The sequence below is a fragment of the Ruditapes philippinarum genome, unplaced genomic scaffold (genome assembly GCF_026571515.1).
Source record: "Ruditapes philippinarum isolate M1 unplaced genomic scaffold, ASM2657151v2 ctg1064_1_1_1_1, whole genome shotgun sequence".
Taxonomy (NCBI): Eukaryota; Metazoa; Mollusca; class Bivalvia; order Venerida; family Veneridae; genus Ruditapes; species Ruditapes philippinarum.
The window spans coordinates 151,377-175,956 of record NW_026854044.1 but is presented as its reverse complement, the minus strand read 5'-3'; the positions used below and the strand labels follow the sequence as shown (position 1 = coordinate 175,956).

The 24,580-nt window shown below is 33.4% G+C and overlaps 1 protein-coding gene across 1 annotated transcript; it reads left to right on the top strand.

The window, feature by feature from the left end:
- The first annotated feature begins 880 nt into the window (after positions 1–880).
- LOC132738770 (betaine--homocysteine S-methyltransferase 1-like) lies at positions 881–8,038 on the top strand. The gene is made up of 7 exons (XM_060726363.1): positions 881–1,070; positions 1,745–1,935; positions 2,599–2,793; positions 3,456–3,567; positions 4,548–4,726; positions 5,083–5,164; positions 6,363–8,038. Exons 1-7 carry the CDS (start codon positions 1,064–1,066, stop codon positions 6,626–6,628), a joined length of 1,032 nt encoding a protein of 343 aa, XP_060582346.1. The 5' UTR covers positions 881–1,063; the 3' UTR covers positions 6,629–8,038.
- Positions 8,039–24,580: the final 16,542 nt, after the last annotated feature.

Below are 24,580 nucleotides of genomic sequence, written 5' to 3'. Positions count from 1 at the left end.
TGGCTTGTCATTTTTTCAGCAAGCGAAAAACCGTCAAAACGACTTGATGTTGGTCTGTCTGTAATCTTAAACTACAATTCAAAATCAAATACAACCTTACTGTACAGTATTGACTAAATATTTCAAACACAAGGAGTTCCGATTTACAGTACATGCACTATTTTATGAAAAAGGCCCTCCTTGTACTAGATGACAATTGAGATAAATTTTTAGATAAAGATTACATTTCATAAAGAAAAGACTACATTTGTTTAGCCTATCAAATACATAGCTTATATTTGGTGAGAAATAATAAGTTTTAAAGAGCAAACGTTAATTTTTCATATGACATACAAAAGGTTAAATGTAAACACTTTGATGGTCACACATTTAACAACACGTCTCGGTACTATTAATGATTTAGAAGTCTTATTTATTGTCACCGGCAATATGACGTCACGTAATCACTTTAACGTATGTTATGTACTCATTCGAAAATGGAGTTAAATTACCTAGCGTTTTCATTGTACTGAGATGAATGAAACGTAACGTTTTTCATGCATTTAAACATATTTGGTTATTATATTAAATTGGCTATAAATTGGTTATATGAGTATTGACGTATAACTAATGATTTGAACAGCCCATAGAAGAGCATTCGAGTTAAACAATTTTTGAAACTGTCCTGTTTTGCTGACGTCACATGATGACAAACTGTTTAATTACATCATAAAGTTTAGTTTCATCATTTGTTTAATACATAAATAAATTGTATCTTGTCCTATTTGTTAACATGCAGATAAACTTATACTTCAAATGTATTGCATTGTTCTAGATTGTGTCCCGTACTGATGTTTCTATATTAAGCACTTGAAGGTCATTCAAGTTTTGGTGTGAGTATACACATCATTCAAATGTATATAAGGTTCGGAAGCCCTCGCGCATTAATTTGTACACATTAAATATATAAAAATTGTAATTGATAAATGTTTGGTATACCAAAAAAGAAACATCACTATTTAATTCAGAAGAAGACTTTGGAAAGGGATAAACAATCAAAGTTAAATCGCAGAGCAGTTCAGCTATGAAAGGTGGGTTACTTTAGTATAATTCTATTATTTAATTCGAATAATTTGAATAGGATGTACACCAAAACGTTAATAGAAAGACAGACAAGATTCTGATAATTTTGTATAATTACACAGTAGATACACGATTTCCCTGTATCTTGTCTTGCGAGCCTGCACAATGCAATGTGCACCCGGTCTTGCGCTTACAATCACGTGTTACTTCCGATCTTTGCAATAAAGGTAGTGTAAGATTGAAGATCAATCTTTTCAACCAAATGTGTAAGTATAGATATTTAGCATGTCCCATTAATTTCTCTCTTTCTTAATTTCTTTCTTTCTTTCTGTCTTTTGTACGTACGTACGTAAGTAAAACAGATGTAAGGCCAATGACTTCAGACAGAACTGTCATAGAAGATGTTAAACAAAGGGTCTGAACCTAAATATATGACCCTTAATTCTTTCGATTGTTTTATTTGTCAGTTCCGAAACAGAATATCAAAAGGTTGATGTCATTTAATTTAAGTAATACAGCTAGTTGGCAATCTCAAATAAAATCACAAAGTCGTGCTAAATACATGTATTGTTTAACACTATGGCAGGTTATCCCAATTTAAATGTACCAAATATTATATACATGTACTCTTAAATGTTTTTGGTCTCTCAGACCTATAATTTATTGAGTTTTTATTCCAAAGGACTTCTAGAACGCCTAAAAGACGGCGAAACAATTGTTATAGCGGAAGGATACCTTTGGGAAATCGAAAGACGTGGCTTTGCACAGTTCGGCTCTCAAGTTCCGGTTGTTGTTCTAGAAAAACCGGATGAAGTCGAAACGCTGCATGAAGAGTTTGCACTTGCGGGAAGTGACGTCATTGAAGCATTTACTGTAAATACGTTTTCATAATCTTTAAATGTTTCTACAAAATTTAGTTGAAAGAAGAATTAGGTTTGTCTATCCCAGTCTTAGCTAGACATGTTCAATAATATCATTTAATTTATCTGTATCACACGTAACGTGTCTATGTAATAGTAAGACGTAACTAAAAATACATTAAACTATTTAAACAGCTCAATAAGTTTGATTTTTTTCTTTATTGCGTCTCAGATAGTCTTAGACCTACTTTTCTTGGGCACATGTAACATGGTACACATCTATATTGGTACCCTCTTTGCGAATTCTACTTAAACGGTACTCTCTTTTCACATGCAAAGGTGATTCGCTTTTGAAAACAAATCGGCGACGGACACTAATCCAGAGAATGTTCGACTGATAGAATTAGGTTTGTAATGTTAAAAACAAGTATACAACGCCACACTAGAAAGTGTAAAGAAGGTACCGTCTCAGTAGATTTCGCATTTAGTAGCTAACTATATGGATATGCACCAGGTGTAGTATTACCATGATAGACGTAACAAACGTTATTTAGTACAGTGTATAATAGACAGAAATTGTTAGATTTAGGCATTCCCATGGACGATGCAAGAAGACGTCTATTTTGTAAGTATCCCGTGCTTTTTGTTGCTAGTTTATATATTTATACATTGGCAGTATTTTGGTCATCGTGAGTACATGAAGATGCAAGGACGCGAAGACGAACTCGAAAAGCTTAACAGGGATGCCCTTAGTATTGCACGGAGAGTTGCTAACAAGTACGGTAAACTGTTGGCAGGAGGGCTGTCTAACACACCTTTATACTCTAAAGACGACAAGGACAGTCATCAAAAAATATATGAAATGTTCAAGGTAACGACACATGAGATTAGTAAAATACTGTTATATAATGTAGCTACATTAGAGAACTATAATAGCGATTTGACAAGAAATCAGAGCTTCACAGCAATCTTTAGACTGTATATCAGTTACCCTTAGTTAAATAGAAGCCTTTAGTAATTCAAGTTTGTACCGATATGTTTTATATTCTTTACATATTATTAAAGCTGCATTTTGAAAATTACTTTACTAAAAAAGGAAATAGGTACATTTTGTTAATTAAATGTGTTTCATATCGAGTCCCGTTCTTATTTTGGTGTCAAGACAACTGTTTGATAATGAGTTTAATATGCCTTAAATTCTGCAACCTTATTGTGGTGAAATCGAAGGAACAATTTCTGTCTGCATGAGAAACCCTGCCTTTGGGTTATCCGCACATCAATAGAAAATCAATGAGTTCAAAAATTTAAAAGTAGAAGTCGATGTTTTCATTTGAACAATATTTAATGAGATTTACAACAATACTGTTTATAGGGTTAATGAAACTATAGAATGTATAGTTTTTAAGTCGACGAAATTGTTTTACACATTTATTAACTGATGCTTTCAGCTTAAATTCGACAAAATTGTAAAAAAATGAACCTATTTCAATAACATTTTAAAGTTACATTTTGTATTGTACTGTATAATTTTAGGAGCAAGTGATTTGGTGTGTTGAGGGAGGCGTAGATTACATAATCGGGGAAACATTCGATGCTTTTGGTGAAGCAGAACTCGCCTTGAGGGCTATAAAGGAATATGGAAATGGTATTTATTGTATTTACTTAGAAACATGTTTGGTGTGTGGAAAAGTCGCGTATCATCATGCAATAGTTTTTGTTTGTTTGCTTGCTTGTTTGTTTGCTTTTACGCCCATTCAACACTTTTTTTGACAAAATTTCTGTGGTCGGTGAACCTAATTATTTATTTCCTGGAAAACAAACCAATTTCTCAAGTTTACAAGTTTATTTCATACTCAGTTCATTAATAACATGACAATATTAGCTATAACATATTTACATAATAAACTATAGCGGCATATATAACAGGCATTAGACATATCTCGCATTGATACATTTTGTATAATTAAATAGCAATAATGTACATGTATGCATTGTAATAGAGATCCGCAAGTGACCAATTACTGAATCAGTGGTGAGAGGCAAATCACCATTAAACCCTTATTGTCAATGAGAAATGTCTATTAGTCCGAAAATCAAACCTGCGCCACCTGGGTCACAATTCCAATATTTTTTTCCTATTGAGCTTCGCGTTATGAGATAATGATGATAGTGATTTTGATTTTGTGAATGTAAATGTGACGAATATGGTGATGACATTAATAATGTTGTTGTTGTTACTGTTGTTGCTGTTGTATCTGAAGATAATTTATATATGACCCATACAAAAATGTTGCCATTTCCCATATTTAGATGGTTGATTGATAAAGTAGAGAGAAACAGAATCCCTAAAGAACGCTCAGAACGACAATATTGAAAATGTCGCAGGCTCGGGCAGTACTGGAAGTGCAAGTTACACATAGCACCAGCTTTAGCAGAATTCAACATTTAAACACAAAAACGGCGACATTTTGAATCTAGATATATCCGCAGATGTGTTCGTATGGAGGTGATTACGGAACCTTCGATGTGACATTTTCGTGTCATTCCATGACATGCCATAAAACTTCTACATGCATAATTATGTGCAATTTTAGCGATTTTTATAAACGTACCATGTGACTTCAGGTTGTCCAGCGGTGATCACAATGGCGGCACATATTCCGGACTATACAACGGATGATATTCCTATCCCTGAAGCACTCAAGCGTCTGGAAGATCAGGGCGCAGCTGTGGTTGGTTTAAATTGCTCACGTGGTCCAGATATGATGATGTCACTTCTTAAAAAAGTCAGGGAAGTTTGCAAGGTATATATTGACTTTTTTCTCTCTACAAAACATTGTGGAATATTTTTGACTCGGGTATGTATATTTTACTCAAATATAACGAACTTTATAGGGTTTGATCTAAACGTTACATTAAATTTTAAGGAAAGTTTGTCATAAATTTCTGAAAGCGTGTAAATAACTTTTATTTCCTGGACTTGAAATCTACACACATTTTTATGCCTAACTATATTTTAAACATTGATAACAGTACTAATATATATAAAATACAGATATATATTCTGACTCAAAGAAAAGTTTAAACTTAAAGGTACTGTAAAGCTAAATTTTCATTGTCATAAGCTCAAATTAAACGAGGAAATTTTGCCAATATACAGGGCCCTTTAGCCGCAATACCTGTGCCATACAAAACCACAGACAACGAGAAAACTTTCTATGCTCTAAAAGACCAGAATACAGGTAAGTGATGTCAACAAATGAATAAGACAATTATGTTTTGAATGTGCATCATTTCCATTGAAATGTATGTATTGTAGATACATTAGAAATTAGTATTTTCTCTAACACATTGGTTGTTATTAAAAGGATATTACAAATCTAGCCTACAGATAACTTTTAATACTTGCCTCAACACATTCAATTTCGGACACAAATGAAGTGTAGATCTTTTGCATTTTAATAAACAATAGTCGGGGAAAAGGTTAGTGGAGACAGGGACCACCTTATACTTATCCTCCATTTTCAATGGCATATAAAGTCGAACATCGACGATTTAAATGCATGGGTTTTACGCTAATAAGTTTGAGTTTTCCGTGACTCGAATTATCCGAGGGTTCGAAATTTTTATCCCCCTCCGATGGAATCTGGAGGGGGATATTGTTTTGGTGTTGTCCCTCCGTCCATCCGCCCGTCCATCTGTGTGTCCGAATTTCGTTTCCGCGCTAGTTCTCTGGCCGGAATTCAACGTAACTTTATGAAAACCTTCAATACCAAGAGGAGATGAACATATCGTCAGACCCTTCAACTCAGAGTTATGGCCCTTGATTAGTTATGCAGTATGCATAAAGTGCTATAATTATTTCCGCGTTACCTCTTTGCAACTACTGCCTGGAATTTAACGAAACTTTTTGGGAACCTTCAATACCAAGAGGAGATGCGCATATCGTCGCCTTCTTCCGGTCAGACCCTTTACCTCACAAGTTATGGCCCTCGATTATAGTAATGCAGTATGCATATAGAGCAATAAGCGTTTCCGCACTACTTCTCTGCAACTACTAGATGAAATTCAACGAAAAGTTATGGGAACCTTCAATACCAAAAGGACATGTGTAGGGTAACGCCCAGATTTGAATAACTCAATATGAATAAAACTCAATATCAAGTTTAAATCATATGAAATAGTGAAAACATAATCACTGAAAGTCACCCATCCAAATTTTTATGATAATGTTACATACATGTGCCAGTCTGTAATTGATTTACCCTGATCTACTGTCTTTCCCAATAGTACGTCTCAAGTAGAATTCATTGATAAAATTGTTCAAACTGCAGTAGGAATTTATAGACATTTACGGATGTGTTCATACATATCATGGAACTTTATATTTTGATACCCAATATATTCTTACATTACATATTTCTCCCACTCTTATTACAGGAAAATACTTATACCCTCACAATTTAGATCAAGCCCGAAATTCACGGGAGGACATTCGAAAGTTTGCTGAAGAGGCCAAAACTCTTGGTGTTCAATATATTGGTCTATGCTGTGGAAATTATCCTAGTTTGATACGTGAGGTGGCCGAGGTGTATGGAAAGAAGCCACCAGCTTCAAAGTACGCTATGAAAGGGGCATGGATATCTGGGGAAGTCCCTAAAACTGAGAGAGTGAAGAAAATAAGACGGTTTATGGTCGGAGAATAGTGAAACGATTTCATGTACATTGTATTTTGTTTGTACTGAATTCCAAATTTATATAATAATTGTAAAACAAACATTTATCATTACACGAATTCGTATTGAACATATTATCCTTTTTGATTGGTTCTTTTCACGATTGAATTTATATGATAATTTAAAAAAAACTATACCTTGACACATTGGGTTTTCGAAAATATTCTAATCAGGTGTTTTAAAGGTTCAATATGCCTCAGATTTTTTTCTCTCGTATGCTTTTCAGTTCTGTTGTTTTGTTATTGTTTATAAAACGTTACTCATTGACCAATTACCTCAAAACACTACATTGTATACTACGCTACTCTTGTGACAAATAATTTCACATTCAGTGCTACTATCATGCTCCTAAACTATCATTTTAACGTTAAAAACGCATGTTTACACTTTCTAAAGAAGGCGATTTTTTCTGGACATAATGTGCCTTTAAGGTTAATCTAACATTTCATAACGAACGGAATATAGAACAGATTGATGACAGTTTTCCTTTAAACAAGAGAAACAATCGGAAATATTCTATATTTATTAAAATCGTTGTGTTGCTGCGAATGTGAGCGACAAACTTGCGAACGGCATTCGCGAGATAGTTCCAAAAACGTACCGAAAGCACTTAACCTTTACGCACAAGTCGCAAGATTTCGTTTTTTTGTCGCTTCAATTTTCAACATGTCGAAAAAAATTCGTGCGACTAAATTTCTCTCAATATATTCACAAAATTATCGCATAGATCGCTTAACCATCTCAAACCGTTCTCTTTGTGTTTCCACGGATTAAGCTAATATGAGGCTGGACACTTTAAGGCCTTAAGAAAGCCTTAAAGACGAACTAAAGACGAAGTTACCAAAAGTTTAATTAATTATTGAATCATTGGAAACTATACTTTACCTGCAAGTGCAATAAATTACATCAATTTATAAAATGGAAAAATAAGGTTGTTTTCACAGTCTCATAGTCGATTTTCAACAGAAATGTGAACCTTTCCGGTTTTTCATAGCGGATGATTTAGCCACACCTTTTCCATTCATTGCTAGGTCAACTGCTCACAAACAGTATCACAAACAGAACCATGTGTTCTTTTGTGCAAACAAGGTCAACCAGTGACTATGTATTATCTCAGTGAAGCAAATGGATAACACGTTAGCCAATTTACATAAATCTGTAAACATTGGAAAGGTAATGTCTATGTAATTCAACATACATAAGTGTTGACCTTACCGCACTGTAATACAGGTAAAAGTGACGACAGGTTGCTGAAGTGATGACTGAAATCTGAAATTTGCTGATTACTGCTTGTATATTATTAACTTGGTTGTTATATTCTTGTTACTCAAATAATGTCAATTCTACTGCTATTAACATACTGTCCATTGACTGCGGATACTATCGGGTTTGTTTTTACTATTTTCCCCATATTATAAAATATTTGAGCAAGTTAAAAACTGACAGCTTTCGGGATATCCCCATATGACTACTACAGTGTCAGTGTCACTGCCTTTTGACAACTTGTCGGTATTTATGTATGTAGTCTATGTGGGTCCATCCGCCCGAGCAGCTTTCGCTGTCGAGTACGGAACCCGCACATATCACCAGTTATGCCCTTAAAGAGTTAATTTTGAAGCACAAAGTGGTGATAATTTATGTCCATGCATTTTCCACTGAGTATTAGCCAACAATATGAATTTTGAGCCAAAAGGAGGTCATTGTGCGGCGGTTATTGAAAGTCTAAATGTACAATAACCTGAGACAAAAATGACAGAGGTAGCCCTTTAAAGGGATGTTGATGTCAAACAAAGGACCTGCCTTACAAGCTATGGGCTTACGCATGCTAGCACACCATCGTAGGGCCACTCCACTCGGCTTTAGTCAGGACACTGACGGCTGGTCCCCAGTTGAAGTAACAGTCCCGAAAACGGGCTAGGTTATTTAAGTATATTATCCGCCAAGCCGTAAATCTTCTGCGAGAGGAAGTTAGAAGTGTTAACTTATCTGTGTGATGCCTGCTTTTTAGTCAACGCATAATCGCCCTCAATAACCATTTCATGATAAGAAAAGGTAAAATGCACGAAACTGTGTCTGGCCACTTTGTTTTGGTGTAAGTTAGTGCTTACTGGATTGTACACATTCCTAATTAGTTATCCTAAATAGATAGTTCTTTTTAAAAAATCCATTCAATGATTTAATAGGAGAAACTCATAATAATGTGTTTATTTCTTTATGACTTACGCCCTTTGCGCTGCTAAGAAGAACTCCTACTTAATACTTACAGTTCTAATTGTCTTATTATTGCTGTTAATGACTTGCATGTTTTTTTGAAGAAAAAAAATGCTCAGTAAGTCGTGATTATTTTTTTCCTATTAGGATTTTAAAGTCCTACTAATCGTATCTTGGAGCAAATAAGTTATAACTAGTTCTTGTTTTACTGTTTAGGATTAACAAACTCTTAAAACTCTTAAAAGTATCAAACTCCTTATTAAGAGTAAGTAAGACATTAGGCATATATTATATGTAACATAAATATCAAAATCTCATTTAGTTAGTGATTTATTTTCGACCGTGCGACCACATACACGCATCGAGGACATGTTGGAAGGAAAGTGACCGTGCGACCACATACACGCATCACAGGATTCCCCTTCTCTCATGAGAAAGGGACAAAGAGTTGTCCGCCCCTTTATTAAGGGGCAGACTTGAAATTTTTGTTTTTCATAAAATTTATTTAACAATTGTATAAATGTATAAATATAACAAACAGAGCTGTAAAGCGGCTCCGAAATCTGCCTCACATACAAGAGAACTTAATATTATAATGATCCAAAAGTGAAATATGTAAAAGTTAAACAGAATGTCACGAATATGGTAATTTACATTATATTATAAAGACTTTGCCTTAAGGGCTTAACAAATAGCAATTGAAATCTTATTACTTAAATAGAATTAAATGAGTTTAAGCGAGAGGCAGACTTTCCACTAGGGATGTTAGTAAAATGATTTTATTGGAGTTTTATTATAATTAAAAGAGGATCGAAAACGAAGTGAATTAGAAATCCAAAATTACAACAGCATAGCAATACTAAGAAATCCAGCCCGAGCCCTAGGGACACTCTAGGGGTCAGCCCAGAAAACAAAGCACTGCCAGGCCTGAAAAAAAATAGAACGCTCAAAACTGAGGTAAAATTTGAATTTTTAAAAGTTATCTCCAATAAATTAGAAAATATTAGTACACAAAAACGAAAGAGATGATGGCGAGTGAAATGGGAAATGATATCCCAGACTGGGTTACAATATAACAATGAATATGCATGAAATGAGCCTATATGTATGAAAATGGAATAATGACCCGTGACTGGGTTACAGTAAGATGAAAGATGCCTGAAATGAACTTATGTGCATTATAAAACACATTTGTACACACAGAATTTCAATATCTCAATGTTTCAATGTCCATTTCCAGGATAATGACCTCTACTCCAAAAGACAAGTCCACCAGAACAGAAGGTTATTGACAAGATTAAACCATTTCCACCCGAACGCCTCCTACCCTAAAACCTCAGAATGGAGAATTTAATGCCACAAAATAGACGACTAAACACCTCAAAAAGAAAGGAGCGCCTACAGCACGTCATTCGTCACGTTTTTATTGGATCACCTGTATATAAAATCGAAATACGAAGATCGAAGGCAGTGTCAAGGTTCCTCCGGGGTGAACAATATTCGCAAAAAAGAAGACAAATATTTCATACGAGCTAAATATATTGATCATGTCTTTAACAACTATGACAGAGCTTGCCTTAAAAATATAATTTTAGAAAAAATCAAAATCCAAAAACTTAAAAAGTAAAGATTTTACAAAATACATGCGCTCGTACATGGATTGCCAGATACTGTGAGGAAAGCTCCTGTGGGGTGAACAATATTCGGAAGATTTTTTCTTGAAAGAAGAACCAGCTATATTGCTGATAAAGGAGTGTTTTTCACGAAAATAAATCTCGAATACCCGGCTGAACGCAAGTCCTAGCATGTTTGGAATTGCTTCTGCAATGTTTATGTATTTAGCTTGCATATTGCAATATAAAACAAGGCTATTTATGAGATTTATTATGGTTATGCAAGTAACAACTGTTATTTTTTAACGGTTTGATTGCAATCTATGCAATACGATGTTTTAATCAGTATATTAAATTTCGCACATTTTCCCTAAAAAGTATGTCATTATAACATGTCGTTATGATGTGTAATTCGTATAAAACTATAATTGTGATGATGGCGTGGTTTCTTGTACAGATGCTATCTGCAGGTAATGCCCTCACATTTGGTATATTGTACAGCGAAATGCGACATGAATTTAACAGTAGCCAGTCGGATGCAAGATGGATAGCATTGATATTCAACGGATTATTTGGATTTGTTGGTAACACTTTAGATATTTGTTTTTTCCTTTTTATATATCTTTAAATTATCTTTAGATTTTAGTCTTTTTCACACATGGCTGTGTGACAAGTGTGTGTATTTAAAGGCATTTTTAAGGAGAACAAACTTTGTTTTCAGGGAAAGTTTATAAAATTGCAGATACCAAATATTGTATAACATTAGTAGTATTCATATTTTTGAAAATGGTAACACGATACTATTCATATAAAAATAGTAGAAACCTGCAGACATTTTCACAAAAAATCTTACGATTTATCTTAAGTTTTACACTTACGATAATCGTAAGTTAAATCTTAAGTCATTTTCACAAAGCCACTCGTAAGTTAAAATTTTATCTTAAGATAAAAAATTCACTTACGATAAATCTTACGACAAAAACATCCCTAGCAACGTTCATTTGATAGTTATGTGCATGCTCTATATTTGATTCCGGTTTTAAAATCAAGTAAACAAGAGCTTGAAATATCAATTGAACACAATCAAATTTCAATAAGAACAAAAAAATGATTCAAACTGATATAATTTATATCTTGATTGAAGATAATTATATATATCTAAAAGATTCAGAAAGAAGGTCTACTATGTTATTTATAAATAAAAAGGTACCACTAGTACATGCTGGCATTGAAATCGAACTCACCAATTGTACAATTTATAAGTTCAATTCAATAATACTAGTCTACAGTGTAGTTCACATTATTTTAAACTATTCATAACCCTCTCCATCGTGACGTCATCAAGTCATGACGTCACAAATGTATATGTTGAAAAATAATTATACCTCAATTTGTGTTATTTATAGCATACTGTTTGCTTAATATTTAGTTGTCCTCCAATTTTTTGTTTGTTTTTTAGTCCAGTCATTCTAGCTCAAAATAGAGCCAAACCTCAAACAAATTGCAACAGAAAATATTTTGAGTGTTTTGAAACCCCAGACCTATATTATATAACATATCAAAAGTCTAGAAAAATCTAAATTGGAGAATGTTTTCAAAAATTGAGATCAAATATATGGGTATCATTGTATTTATTTTTTTAATTTGAACTCAATGTAATACACACATACAATTTTCCAATCAGTTTTATATATAATATGCATAAAAATATAGCTTAATATATCCCTATAGTAACATAAAGTAATCAAAAAGTTGTTTTTGTTTAAAGAAACTACTTTTACCTTTCTAAAATTTATTAATTAACTGAAGTGGGTGGGGTAATATTATATTTTTACATTGCTGTAGATCAACAATTTATTGAAAGCTTTATGTTATATGATATTAAACAGAAAGTACATAATGGTTTACGTACATGAGAAAAATGTCAAGTTAAAACGTTTTATGAATTTAATTTACATTCCATCAATATTTAATGCATATATTGAAATATTTATATTAACATTGTACAGCTAGTGGGTGGGGTAATTTTATACAAAATAAAGAAACATTAAGGAAATCTATATTATCTATGATAATAATATTGAGTTTTATATTAACTTGTATACTTCCAAGCATATCTGTTGTATTTTTTTTCTGAGTCATTATATAACATCATGACATTGGGTCAAAAGAGGTGACATTGACCTTTTGGAAGGTCAATTTTAAATATTTGATACATTTGAGCATAAAATGTAAAAAAATAAATATTTGCAAATTTTAATTTGTAAAATATCTTCGCTAAGCATAAGCACAAGAATGTCATGACTTTTACAAAGCGTCACTCGCTTCTGTAATTTCTGGTCGACCAATCTTTCACTTTTTATCACTAGATGGTAGCACCTAAAATTCTTCTGGTATATCTTTTCCAGTTCTGAAATTAGAGGAGCATAAACATGTTTGATGGTAAAGAGCATCGGCTACAAGCAAGTTGTGAACCTGTTCTATCCTTGCTCTCACTGTATCAGACAAACAGTCATTCTTCTGTATACATATATTCAAAACAGTAGGTTCTAGTGTCCTTACTGGCGAAACATCACACTTCCTTGTTTTACCCTTACTTATTAAAGATTGACCACAATATAAACAATACTTTTTGTATGAAAACTTATCAGTCATTGATCTCAATGGTGGCATCAGTGTTTTCTTTTTCTGTCTTAGTGTCTCTTTTAGTGTAATGTGGGTTACAGTACATCTTTCTACACTCAATGTGAATATATAATTCCGATTCAACTTTTAAACTGTCATTTTATTTCTCACTGGCAGCATTTATTCTATTGCATTCCTTTTCGTTGCCTTTAACTGTCTTTGTATGATCATCAAACAGCCGTTAACAAATCCGACAGGAGTTCATCTTGAAAAAAAAAAAACAATAACTGATATTGTAAGATTTATAAAATCTGTTTTTTACATTATATGGAGGTTGATCCAGAATTACCCAAAATTTGTTTATAATTCTGATAACTTTTTATGTTTTTTTCATTAAATTTATAAATGCGCAAAGATCGATGTTTCTTCTATTTAATTGCCAAATATATTTGATTATAAACATCCAGTACCGTCTCAGGCCGCCTTAAATAACCCTGGATACGCCACAGCAGCGCAACTCAAAGAACACAACGTTCGTTGAAATTTATAATACACCAAAGTGCCCGACACAAAAAGGGATCATGTCCAATATTTGCCGAAGGTTAATGTAAAGCCTGCTAAAATTTCACGTCGTTTGAACATTGTATTATTGTGTAATCATTTGTAATTGCAACGTTTATTTATGCAAAAATGTCTTCATTAAGGCGTCGGAAAACGGCACTTTCATAAACATTTGTCAACTGTTTAGACAGCCTACCATAGAAACATCTAATATGATAAAAGAAATTCGACACAAGTATTTTGTTAGTCATGCATACAAAACTTTTTGAGGGGTAAAGAAGTTTTTTTACCAGACTGTTGGAGTAATTTTAAAGATAAATACATATCGTTTGCGGCATAGAAGAATACGCGTGAAGTTAACGTTCTCCGTCGCTGTGGTGATTGAAAAATACAAATATGCTGTCATATGCGCCTTGCACAATTTCAATGCGATTTAAAAAAATGAATTCTAACGACGATTATGTGCTGTTTTTCATACTTTATTTGTTTTCTTTTACATGCACTTTTTACCTAATTAAATTAAATGAATCATATATTTTATGCCTTCAACTTTAAGATGATCATGCGTATGAATCACAGCAATCAAAGCAATTAGCAGTTCAATAGTCATAGGTTTAGGTTGTTAGTACACTTACAGTGAATGTCATCGGAGGATTCCCTATGTATAAGAACAATAGAACATCAACCTTTTTTGCATAATGTGACAAATCCTATGTTTGCTTATATGGTAGGCCATACTGTGTTTAATTATCATATTCTTTGTTTCCTTGTAAAGAGGATATATTACGCAGTAATAAAGTGTTTGTTATATGAACTTTGAATAAATATTATTGAATTAATTGTTTAAATTACGGGTTTTTCTGGATCATCCCTTGCATTCTTGTATTCTGGTTATTGGTAGCTGATTACGTATTGTTTCAGTTATCCCAGAACAGTACGTGTTATTATAAGATGTATTTTCCTAAAAGGCTTTCCTTAAAATGTTTTAGGTGTATTTATTTGATCGAAGTTGCTGATATGACACACTTTTCTTGCATATCAGAATGGCGTTTTCGTTAGTATTACCCATGCCGGAAATTTCATCTGGCATAGGGGGTGCCAGATGAGGTGCCAGATGAGTCGCGTGCTGTACAATGGCACACTTAAGCCCCAGTCACATTAGAGCTTACGACCAGTGAAGAAGAGTTCACGATCACCAGTGACCTCTGGTCGCGGACAATCTGTAAAACGTCTTACGACGGTAATCGGTGATCTTTGACAGTCGCAGGCTATCTTATTTAGGTCCCACGACCAATTTCAGTCGTAGAGGGTTTTTGAGCTTGCACAAAAACCTCCTTGCGATCAAACAGGTCGCTAGTGATCTTATAAGGTCTTAGGCTGTCGCACGATGGTCGTTCAGAAGTGCGACAATCTTACGACAGTCTTTACAAATTGCCACTAGTCACTGATAATCTTGAGTAGTCTTTAGTAATCGTGTGATGGTCGTACGACTAGTTGTAGGTGATCGCATGACAGGTCACGGGTAGTCGTAAGTAATCCCACACAATCTTGAGACCATCGTACGTTTGCTTATGACCTATCGTGCGCTTGTCAATGATGACTGGTCTTACGACAGTCGCAGAAGTAAATTTATACGTGCAAAAATGGTTTTGGTCGCAGACAATCGCTGATGATCGTCAGTTTTACAAGTCGCCGTTGGTCGCAAGTAATCTTAAGCTCTAGTGTGACTGGGGTTTTAGGATGACGTAATTTTACCGTTATGAATGAAGTTGTAATTTCATACGCTGTTGTACAAAAAAGTTTCGGTTGTAATGGCATAAATTCCCATTGAAAATTAAGATAAAGAATTCAAAATATAATGTTATATCGTAAAATATGCAAGAAAAAATATCTGACATATGTTTGCGGTTTGGATCGGAATATCCGTCCCGAGGTGGCCCGCCCATTGGGCGGTAACGAGGCTTGCATAACATATGACAGATATTATTATTATTTTCTAAGATTTTAATCTAAAATTATAAATATAAAATACCTACTGGTTAAAGTGTTTGGAAGTAACGTAAAGATAAAGTCTCATATTGAGTTTAAAAATGTCACCTTTCAATTTTAAGCATTTCTAATGCCCATCCGTGCATGCATTCAAAAATATTTGTACTGATATGTTACTATATAGAACTTATGACACACTTTTAAAGTTTGCTTATATGAAAAATATCATTAAAGTGATTTTGTGAAACAAATGTCTCAACTATGCATCTTTACCTTTAACTCGTATACATCACAGTGTCCTCAGAACACATGATCGGGCATACCCATTAGCTCTGGTGTGTTGATGATATTTGTAACATAGAAATTACTTCAAGTTTGAAAGGATTAGAATCTTATTTTCATATTTACGTGAAATAAGGTTCTATAGAATACACAGATGTTTTTATTGTTACATGCATTTGCTTAAATTTTGATTTTAAAAGTGATAAAATTATACTATAGTCAACTTAGGTGTGCATTCAAAAAGAAATACTAATATATTGCTGTGAATTAATCTTATACACGTAATACACTTTTTCAAATTCGCGCGGGTGCTATTGTATGCATAAAAGATTTTTCTTTTAAATTATGGATCAACTGTGCATGTTTACCTTGAACTCATACACATCGCCAATAATGAACCATAACTAGAAATCACGTTTGTTTATTGATAAATTTTTCATGTCACCTTTTCATGTATAAATTTCTTCTATGTCTATTAAAAACTGAAAATAATTCCAGATATATTGAATTATGCATATGACGCTCTATTTCCTCCATGTTTAATATTCACTTAAACTAGTAAAAGATAATGTTTGATATATGTGTCATATATGTAAAAATATTACAAATGTAAGCACAGGAAAGCAAACTTACTCATTTAGTGTACATATAGTTTACTGGATTTTTTTGTATTTTCAAAATCAAGCATACATCAATGAATACTACCTCAAAGCGGTACCCCTGAAATAATAATAACATTAAATACATTATCTATGTAAAACAATTTTAAAAAACTATTAAACAATACAAAAAAAAAACAACCTTGAATACACAATTAACAATAAAACATGATTAAAGTATTCAGAATTTATTTAACGTAATTCGTCATAATTAAAGTGATAATGGCGTTCCATTGTTTAAAAATACTGTCGAAATTAACTTGTTATAAATACACATTTTTAGGCCGTTTTTGAATGTTTACTAAGACAGGAGTTAATCAGAGTTGTAATTTATATAAATTAAACTGTTTTCCATGAAAAGTATAATACAGATCGCTTGAAACACCTGTTGACCTTCAACGGATAAAGAACTGGTAAAATAAGTAATAATTTTCAAAAAAATACTCATAATAAACTTACGACCCCACATTAATAATTCCTTTTATGATCTGTAATATTTTATGGAAAATTTAACAACCCACTTTACAGTGTACTTTACTGACATTTATTTTGTTTACACTTATTTTGTTGTTGTTGTCACCATTATGCAGTCGCTATTCTGAGTATCGGAGACGCTTTGTTCGCCTATGGAAGACCGTTGTCGTCAGAAAAAAATCACAAAAAATAACGCGATAAAAACACGTTTTTTCTATGTTGCGCAACTTAGATTTTGCTAGACTTTTGATATGATTCATGTTATTCCATATACTTTCTATACCAGGTAAAATATTTTCTGTTGCAATTTGTTTGAGGTCGATTTACAGACTGACTGGACTATTTATTCAGTTTAGGTAAGAGATACATGATATTTCACCCTTAAGAGAGAAAAAAATACACTTACGAACGGGGAAGACCTATCGTAAAGTTACGACAGATTTAGCACTTAAGATTTTCTTAAGATTTTTTGTGAAAAGGAGATTTATTGTAAGATTTCTCCTACGACAAAAAATTGTAAGATTTTTTGTGAAAATGTCTACTGTTTCTTAGAACGGCTCATATCATACGGCTTGCGTATAAGTCGAACTTGTACTGCAAGGGTTTTAGAAGCCAGTTACAGTCTTGTGTAATGGATTCATGAGGGCCATTTGAGATCAAAACTAGCCTTATCTTCAATGGTATCGGAATGCCTAAACAGTCGAGTTTCTTGTGTCTAGGTGTGTAAGAAACAGTCGCAGACATCCTGTTCTATCTTTCCTTTGGCAACGTTGCTTTGAAGCAAACGCAAAAACAAAACAAACATCAAACTTGGTATTTTTGTGACAATATTGATAACCTTACTACCCATTTTCTGTTTTCAGAGGCAAAATAAGCGGTTATTGCTCATATTTTCAGGCGTTCCTCTATTCCTCTACTCTCAGTTGTATTGTCAACATAATAGGTGAGAGATGGCCAACAATGTATGGTGTTGTACTTTTATCTTTAGGTATGTTGACAAGCATGTTTGCTACACAGACCGTAACCGTTTATGTGACATATGGTCTTCTTGCAGGTTAGGCTGTATTTCTTCAATTGATATGTTAACATCAAAACTATATAAAATGCTGATTTTAACAGGTAGTGATATCTCTATAAACCTTTTGTCAAATGATGCGAGGATGTGAACAAAATGCGGCATTTTTCATAGCCATTAGTGTATTTTTCGAGGTTTCTGTATACTTCTTTTGATCAGTCTTGTATGATTTGAATAAGAGGCATGATTTTTTGCAGAATGACACGATTTATTTCGCGAGTCGTCAATAAAAACACAAGTTCATAAAAACATTTACATACATCAGCTTAACACTTCATGACCAATTTTAAATTTCTTGCTTTGTTGTAAAATATTTTTATTAATATTTTCTTCAAATGCTTCCTTATTTCCGTATACAAATACTGGTCTGACAACAGTGTGTAGATTTAATATTGCGGAACAAGGCTAAACTTAAATCATGCGTTAACACTCTGTCTCCACTTCAAGGGGAACTGTTTCGTATTTGGGCAAATCGCATCGGTGTAAGAGCTGTCATAGTCATAAAACATCTAAAATGTTCAATATATCCATTTGTTGACTTCTTATAAACTAGGAAGCAAGTTCTTTATATATAAAGTTGACCCGACAAAAACATAGCAGATGACGTCTCCCGTAGGCGCCCCTTTTTGAGGTCTTTATATTAGTCGTCCACTTCGTGGTATTGACAATGGGGCCTCCGTGGCCGAGTGGTTAAGGTCGCTGACTTGGGATCACAGGTCCCTCACCGCTGTAGCTTCGATCCTCACTCGGGTCGAAATCTTTCATGCGAGGAAGCCATCCAGCTGGCTTACGGAAGATCGATGGTTCTACCCAGGTGCCCGCTCGTGCCTGAAATAATGCCCGGAGGGGCACCTGGGGTCTTCTTTCACCAATAAAAGCTGGAAAAAAAATCGACGAAAAAATCTCGGCGGGACGCTCTTGGATGGCCCGGCTTGTGCCCATATGGGCTTTTAAAAAATGTTATTGACAAGTTTTATTAATTGGTTAACTCTTGTCAATATAAGTACTTATGTTGCTTTTAAATATTCAATCAGTTTGTTACAGATAATTACTATGATCAAATTTGAAATTAGAAATTATTGATTATTGCTTCACAGTCGACTCTTTAAAAATATATTAAGATAAACGTGTTTTGACTTTACACAAAGTAGATACATGTATGGAATGTTTAAATTCAACGCACTATGGGTGGATACAATATAAATATAAAGTGTCATAAAAAGGCAGTTGTTTTAAGAAAAGAACAATGTGACTTATCCTTAAATAGAGAACGCAACTTCCCATACATAGTTTATTCATTTTTATGCAAATTAGACACATTCTGTAGGAAATTCATAGATTTCAATAAATTTCTGTGATTGAAATATTTTACTGAATGGTGTGCAAAGTACATCTTTAATACGGACTTAGGATTGTGTAACGTAAATTAAAAAAAATTCAGCCAACTTTTAAACTATTTTAAAGTCTGAGTTACTGATTTGTATCAGTAACACACTACAGGTTAAATTTTATATTTTATAATGCAGTTTAAATACGTGCAAGCTTCAAGAGGGTCAAGACCCCTTATTCTATTGTAAAGGCATACACTCGTCCTGTTTTGTCCGATTTTTTCCCTATACCGTTAAAAGTCGTCCGTACTGACAGATGGCGGACAGCATTATTTAAATATCTCCCTTACGAATTTTATCTGTGGGGGTGGATAATTTCAAAAACATTGAGATTATATGAAACATAAGGTAAGACAAATATTTCTGTTAGATACTTTCACACCCACACAGATAAAATCGTAAGGGTTATAATAATTATAAGTAAAACAGAACCCAATTTTGAGTTTAAATATTGTTTAATGTCAATATACAAATTTTTTACTTAAAGTAAGGTAAGATCAGATAAACTTAAAATAGCTATGCAAATTGCATGTTAATTCTAGATAAAAGAAATTTATTCAATTTGAACAATTGTATCATATTTTCAAAATCTCTTTTAGCATGTCTTAATGCCTTTTACACATATAATTATACAAAACAAAATTTCTGTACACGTATTTGCTTATTTAAAGAAAAATGCAACATCTGGTAACGTTATTAACAAGGAAATTATATAGTATATAAACAATAGAATAATAATAAATACTATAAACAATAGAATAATAATAATTGTAAGAGCAAATAATTTCTAGAATAACAATTTAACATTCATTCTTATATTACCCAGATTACAGGCATCGTTTGACTATGTGCATAATAATTTAGCCCATTATTATTATGGTTTCCTCTTGTATCCAAAACATAAACAAGAGGGCCATGATGGCCCTGAGGTCGCTCACCTGTATATAGGCCCCCGGAGCTGGGCCAGTTTAAACCCCAGGGCTTTTATTTGAACAAACTTGGTAGACACCCATAAGAAGATGTTTCATGCTAAACATCTTAGCTTTAACTCATTGGGTTTTTTAAAAGAAGATTTTTAAGTTTTTACTATACACATATAGTTAAAAATAATGACACCCCTGGGGCGGGGCCAGTTTTGACCCCAGGGCTTTTATCTGAACAGAATTTGTAGACACTTACTAGAAGATGTTTCATGCTTAATATCTAAACTCTACCTATTTGGTTTTTTTTCAAAGAAGATTTTTAAGTTTTTGCTATACACATATAAGGAAAATCAATGACCCCCGGGGCGGGCCAATTTTGACCCAAGGGCTTTTATTTAAACAAACTTGGTAGACACCCATTAGAACATGTTTCATACTAAATATCTTAGCTCTAGCTCTTTGAGTTCTTTAAAAGAAGATTTTTTTAAAGTTTTTACTATATGCATATAGGGAAAATCAATGACCCCCTGGGGCGGGGCCAATTTTGACCCCAGGGCTTTTATTTGAACAAACTTGGTAGACACTCACTAGAAGATGTTTCATGTCAAATATCAAGGCTCTAGCTCTTAGGGGTTTTTTTTAAAAGAAGATATTTAAAGTTTTTTCTTTTGGTTGCCATGGCAACCAGAGTTCTGCATGGAATTAAATTCTTTGAACAACTTTGTTAAGGCTTCACACAAGGAACATCCCTGTGAAGTTTCATTATGATCTGCCTTATGGTTTCAGAGGAGATGTCGTTTTAAAAGTGTGAACGGACAACGGACGACGGACGAAGAGTGATCCTAATATCTCACCCTGAGCATATGCTCAGGTGTGCTAAAAACAGCTGTTCAATAACCGTCAAAAATTTATCAGTGTTTGCGAATGTGATCCTTCGAAGCATTAAAAACAGCAAAACTACATTAAATTACAGACTGGTTTGACTGAGTCTGTACATGAGGGATAATGAAAAAGTGCAACAGCACGCCCCGTAGCACCGGCTTGAGTGGTTCTCAATTCTCAACACTTAAAAGTGCCGGTCTTAATGATCGATCCCAAATGACCAGAATATAACAACACTAAAGTTTAGTATGAGGCAACTTTTTACGGCTGCTTCACAACACTTGACACCTGCTGTCAAGTCTGGTAAACGTTAATATGCGCGCTGCCTGGCGAGGCCCTACACTGATGGCCGAAGTTTCTACTTCAATATCCCAAGAAATGATAGTGATACTTATCAAAACTACATGGAACCTGGACAAATACATTTATTAAAAAGGTTAAGTTCAGCTCCCTACGATATGTCAAGTATACGACTATATTTTATACATTCACCTAGTAATATGTATACTGTATCAAAAGGTGGCTGTTTCAACGCCAGATATTGAGACAAATACACATAATCAATAACTTTTTTGGCTCACATGCGCTAGTCACATAAGCAAATATTTTACATAATCGGCCTATATATGTATATTAAGATATCTTATTATACAATTATTGACTAGCGAGCCATTGAATATGATGTGATATTCACCGGCAGATGACACATTGGCCAAGGCGATAGCAGAGGTCAATATGACTTTCTGCCGGTGAATATCACATCATACTCAATGGCTCACTAGTCAATAATTGTTTTATTATGAATGGGCTAAGAATTATAGAATTATAAAAAAATCAAAAAAGTACAACCTTATATACATGTACAAATTTACCTCGTTGAAGCGCGGGAAAAAAGACGCACATGTTTGGCGTGCAACGACTACTCGAACACTGCGCATACAAAAGTAATTCAAGTTTATACTAGCCTTTAAGTATAATAGTAAAGTAATGATATTACTATTACTATTAGTATAAAAAGTTATGTTGACTACTGTTTGGACCAATGAGATTGCAGCTATATTTAGATCATATGAGCCGTGTCACGAGAAAACCAACATAATGGGTTTGCGACCAGCATGGATCCAGACCAGCCTGCACACCCGCGCAGTCTTATCAGGATCCATGCTGTTCGCTATCAGTTTCACTACTTGTTATTGTGTTGGTAAGCGAACAGCATGGATCCTGATCAGACTGCGCGGATGCGCAGGCTGGTCTGGATCCATGCTGGTGGCAAACCCATTATGTTGGTTTTGTCGTGACACGGCTCATATAATAATGTAGTATATTGCCCATATAGATAAGAACATAAAAAGTTTGTTTCAAGCACCTGTGATTTGGCTATAATGTAAACTGAAATACATGTATCCAGTTACGCAGGAAGGTGAAAATTGCGCATAAATTATGAAAAATTAACGTCGAATCTGTGCCAATCTATGACCTATACAACCAACAAGGAAAGTAAACAGACCTAATTGTATTTCAGTAAATCAAATTGAAAGAAAACAATTTGCGCATACGGTGCTTAGACATTATATTTTAACCAGCATTATAAGTTTTTATAAGAAAGTCTTTTCAAGATCATTTGTGAGAATGAAGACCTGGCTACCGTATTGACGGCGACTTTTGTTTCTCGTCCCTGTATATAATAACAATAAAGTATTATAAGAACATTATAAGTTTTGATTTTCGGTATACTGGAGACATTCACTGAACTATTGTGTCTCATTAATTATGATACTTAAAAGAAGCTGTAAATGATTCCGTAACTTTCTATAACATAACCAGTTTTGCCACAGTGCAACATTAATTGAATCGGTGTAACCTCTTAAAAAGTGAATAGGTCACATTATCGTCTTACTTTATTATTATTAGACAGGGGTAGTTTAGCAAAATGTCTAAGGTATATCGACTATATAAAACTATAATGAAATACATACCTTATTATATAAAAAATTATAGATAAATAAATGTAGACGAAACAAAAGAAATTGCTTTCAACCACTGCTGCCAGGTCCGCATTCTCACAAAAAGTAATTAATTGTCTTGGAAACATATTTAATGAAGTTTAAAATATAATGTTTTAACACCTAAATTAGCAGACATTTGCGCTTATTCATTTCTTTCAATTTGACTAACTAAAATACATGTATATTGGAATGGTGAAAGTTTAAGTCTTAGATATACACAGTTCTGCATTACAATTGCACAGTTCACGCATTATTTTCTTAAGTTCATTTGAGGCATGTGGTTTCAACATAAACATTGCTTGCAAGAAGTCACCCTACTTCTCCTGCACGCTATAAACAGTATAAAATACAGAGCTAATTGAATAGTCTAAACCTAAACTATAAAACATGTGGCAAATGGTTCAAAAGTCAGCATTCTCTACCACTAAGCCACCAAAAACATTTTATACACTAGCGTAACAATGATATCAGATCGAACTAACAAATATGGATTCAGATTGAGGTATAAAACATATAATTGTTCAAGTATCTAATATCAAGCTTGTACAAATAAGTTCATTTTCTAAATAATCAAAATGTTCATAGATTCATGGGAAATGATTACATGATTATCAATAATGTATGAAATATAATGAAGTATTTTTTGTTAATATCCGACAATAATATCATACAGAAGTGTACCTTGTATAAAATACAACTTTCCTTGATTGGTAATGAATATTAAAACCACAAGTAAAATTGCATATTAACCAAATAGGTATTAACATTAAATGAAAATGCATTTTATAAAAAATAGAAGATCCAAAGTGGATCCACGGCAGTACATTTCAATATTGAATAAAAAAAACCTACGAACACACGAATCATATGATGAACATAATGTTTTTAATGCCCTATATATTGTAGATATTGAATGTTTCTTAATAATGATATCAGCTGTAAAATATCAGAAAATATATAAATTTTAAAGATGAATCTTATTCTGATTTTATTTTGGGTTCCCCTCCGTGCATTATTCAGGCACGGACATTACAAACGATTTTTCAAACATGTTTGGCGAACAATTCTATATATATATATGTATGAAAAAGTTCATCCCTAGAATTATTTTAAAATGGCCTTGGTGAATTAAACAACAGTTATCACAATAACTGAAGAATACCTTACTCAACTATTCATTCTTGACAGTAATATGGAAAAAATATTTTCTAAAAAAAAAAAAATATATATATAT

Bases quoted from the DNA above. Each gene is read 5' to 3' on its own strand.
- LOC132738770 (XM_060726363.1), top strand. The intron at 2,794-3,455 runs GTAACGACACAT...GTATAATTTTAG, and splicing joins AAATATATGAAATGTTCAAG to GAGCAAGTGATTTGGTGTGT. The intron at 3,568-4,547 runs GTATTTATTGTA...ATGTGACTTCAG, and splicing joins TATAAAGGAATATGGAAATG to GTTGTCCAGCGGTGATCACA.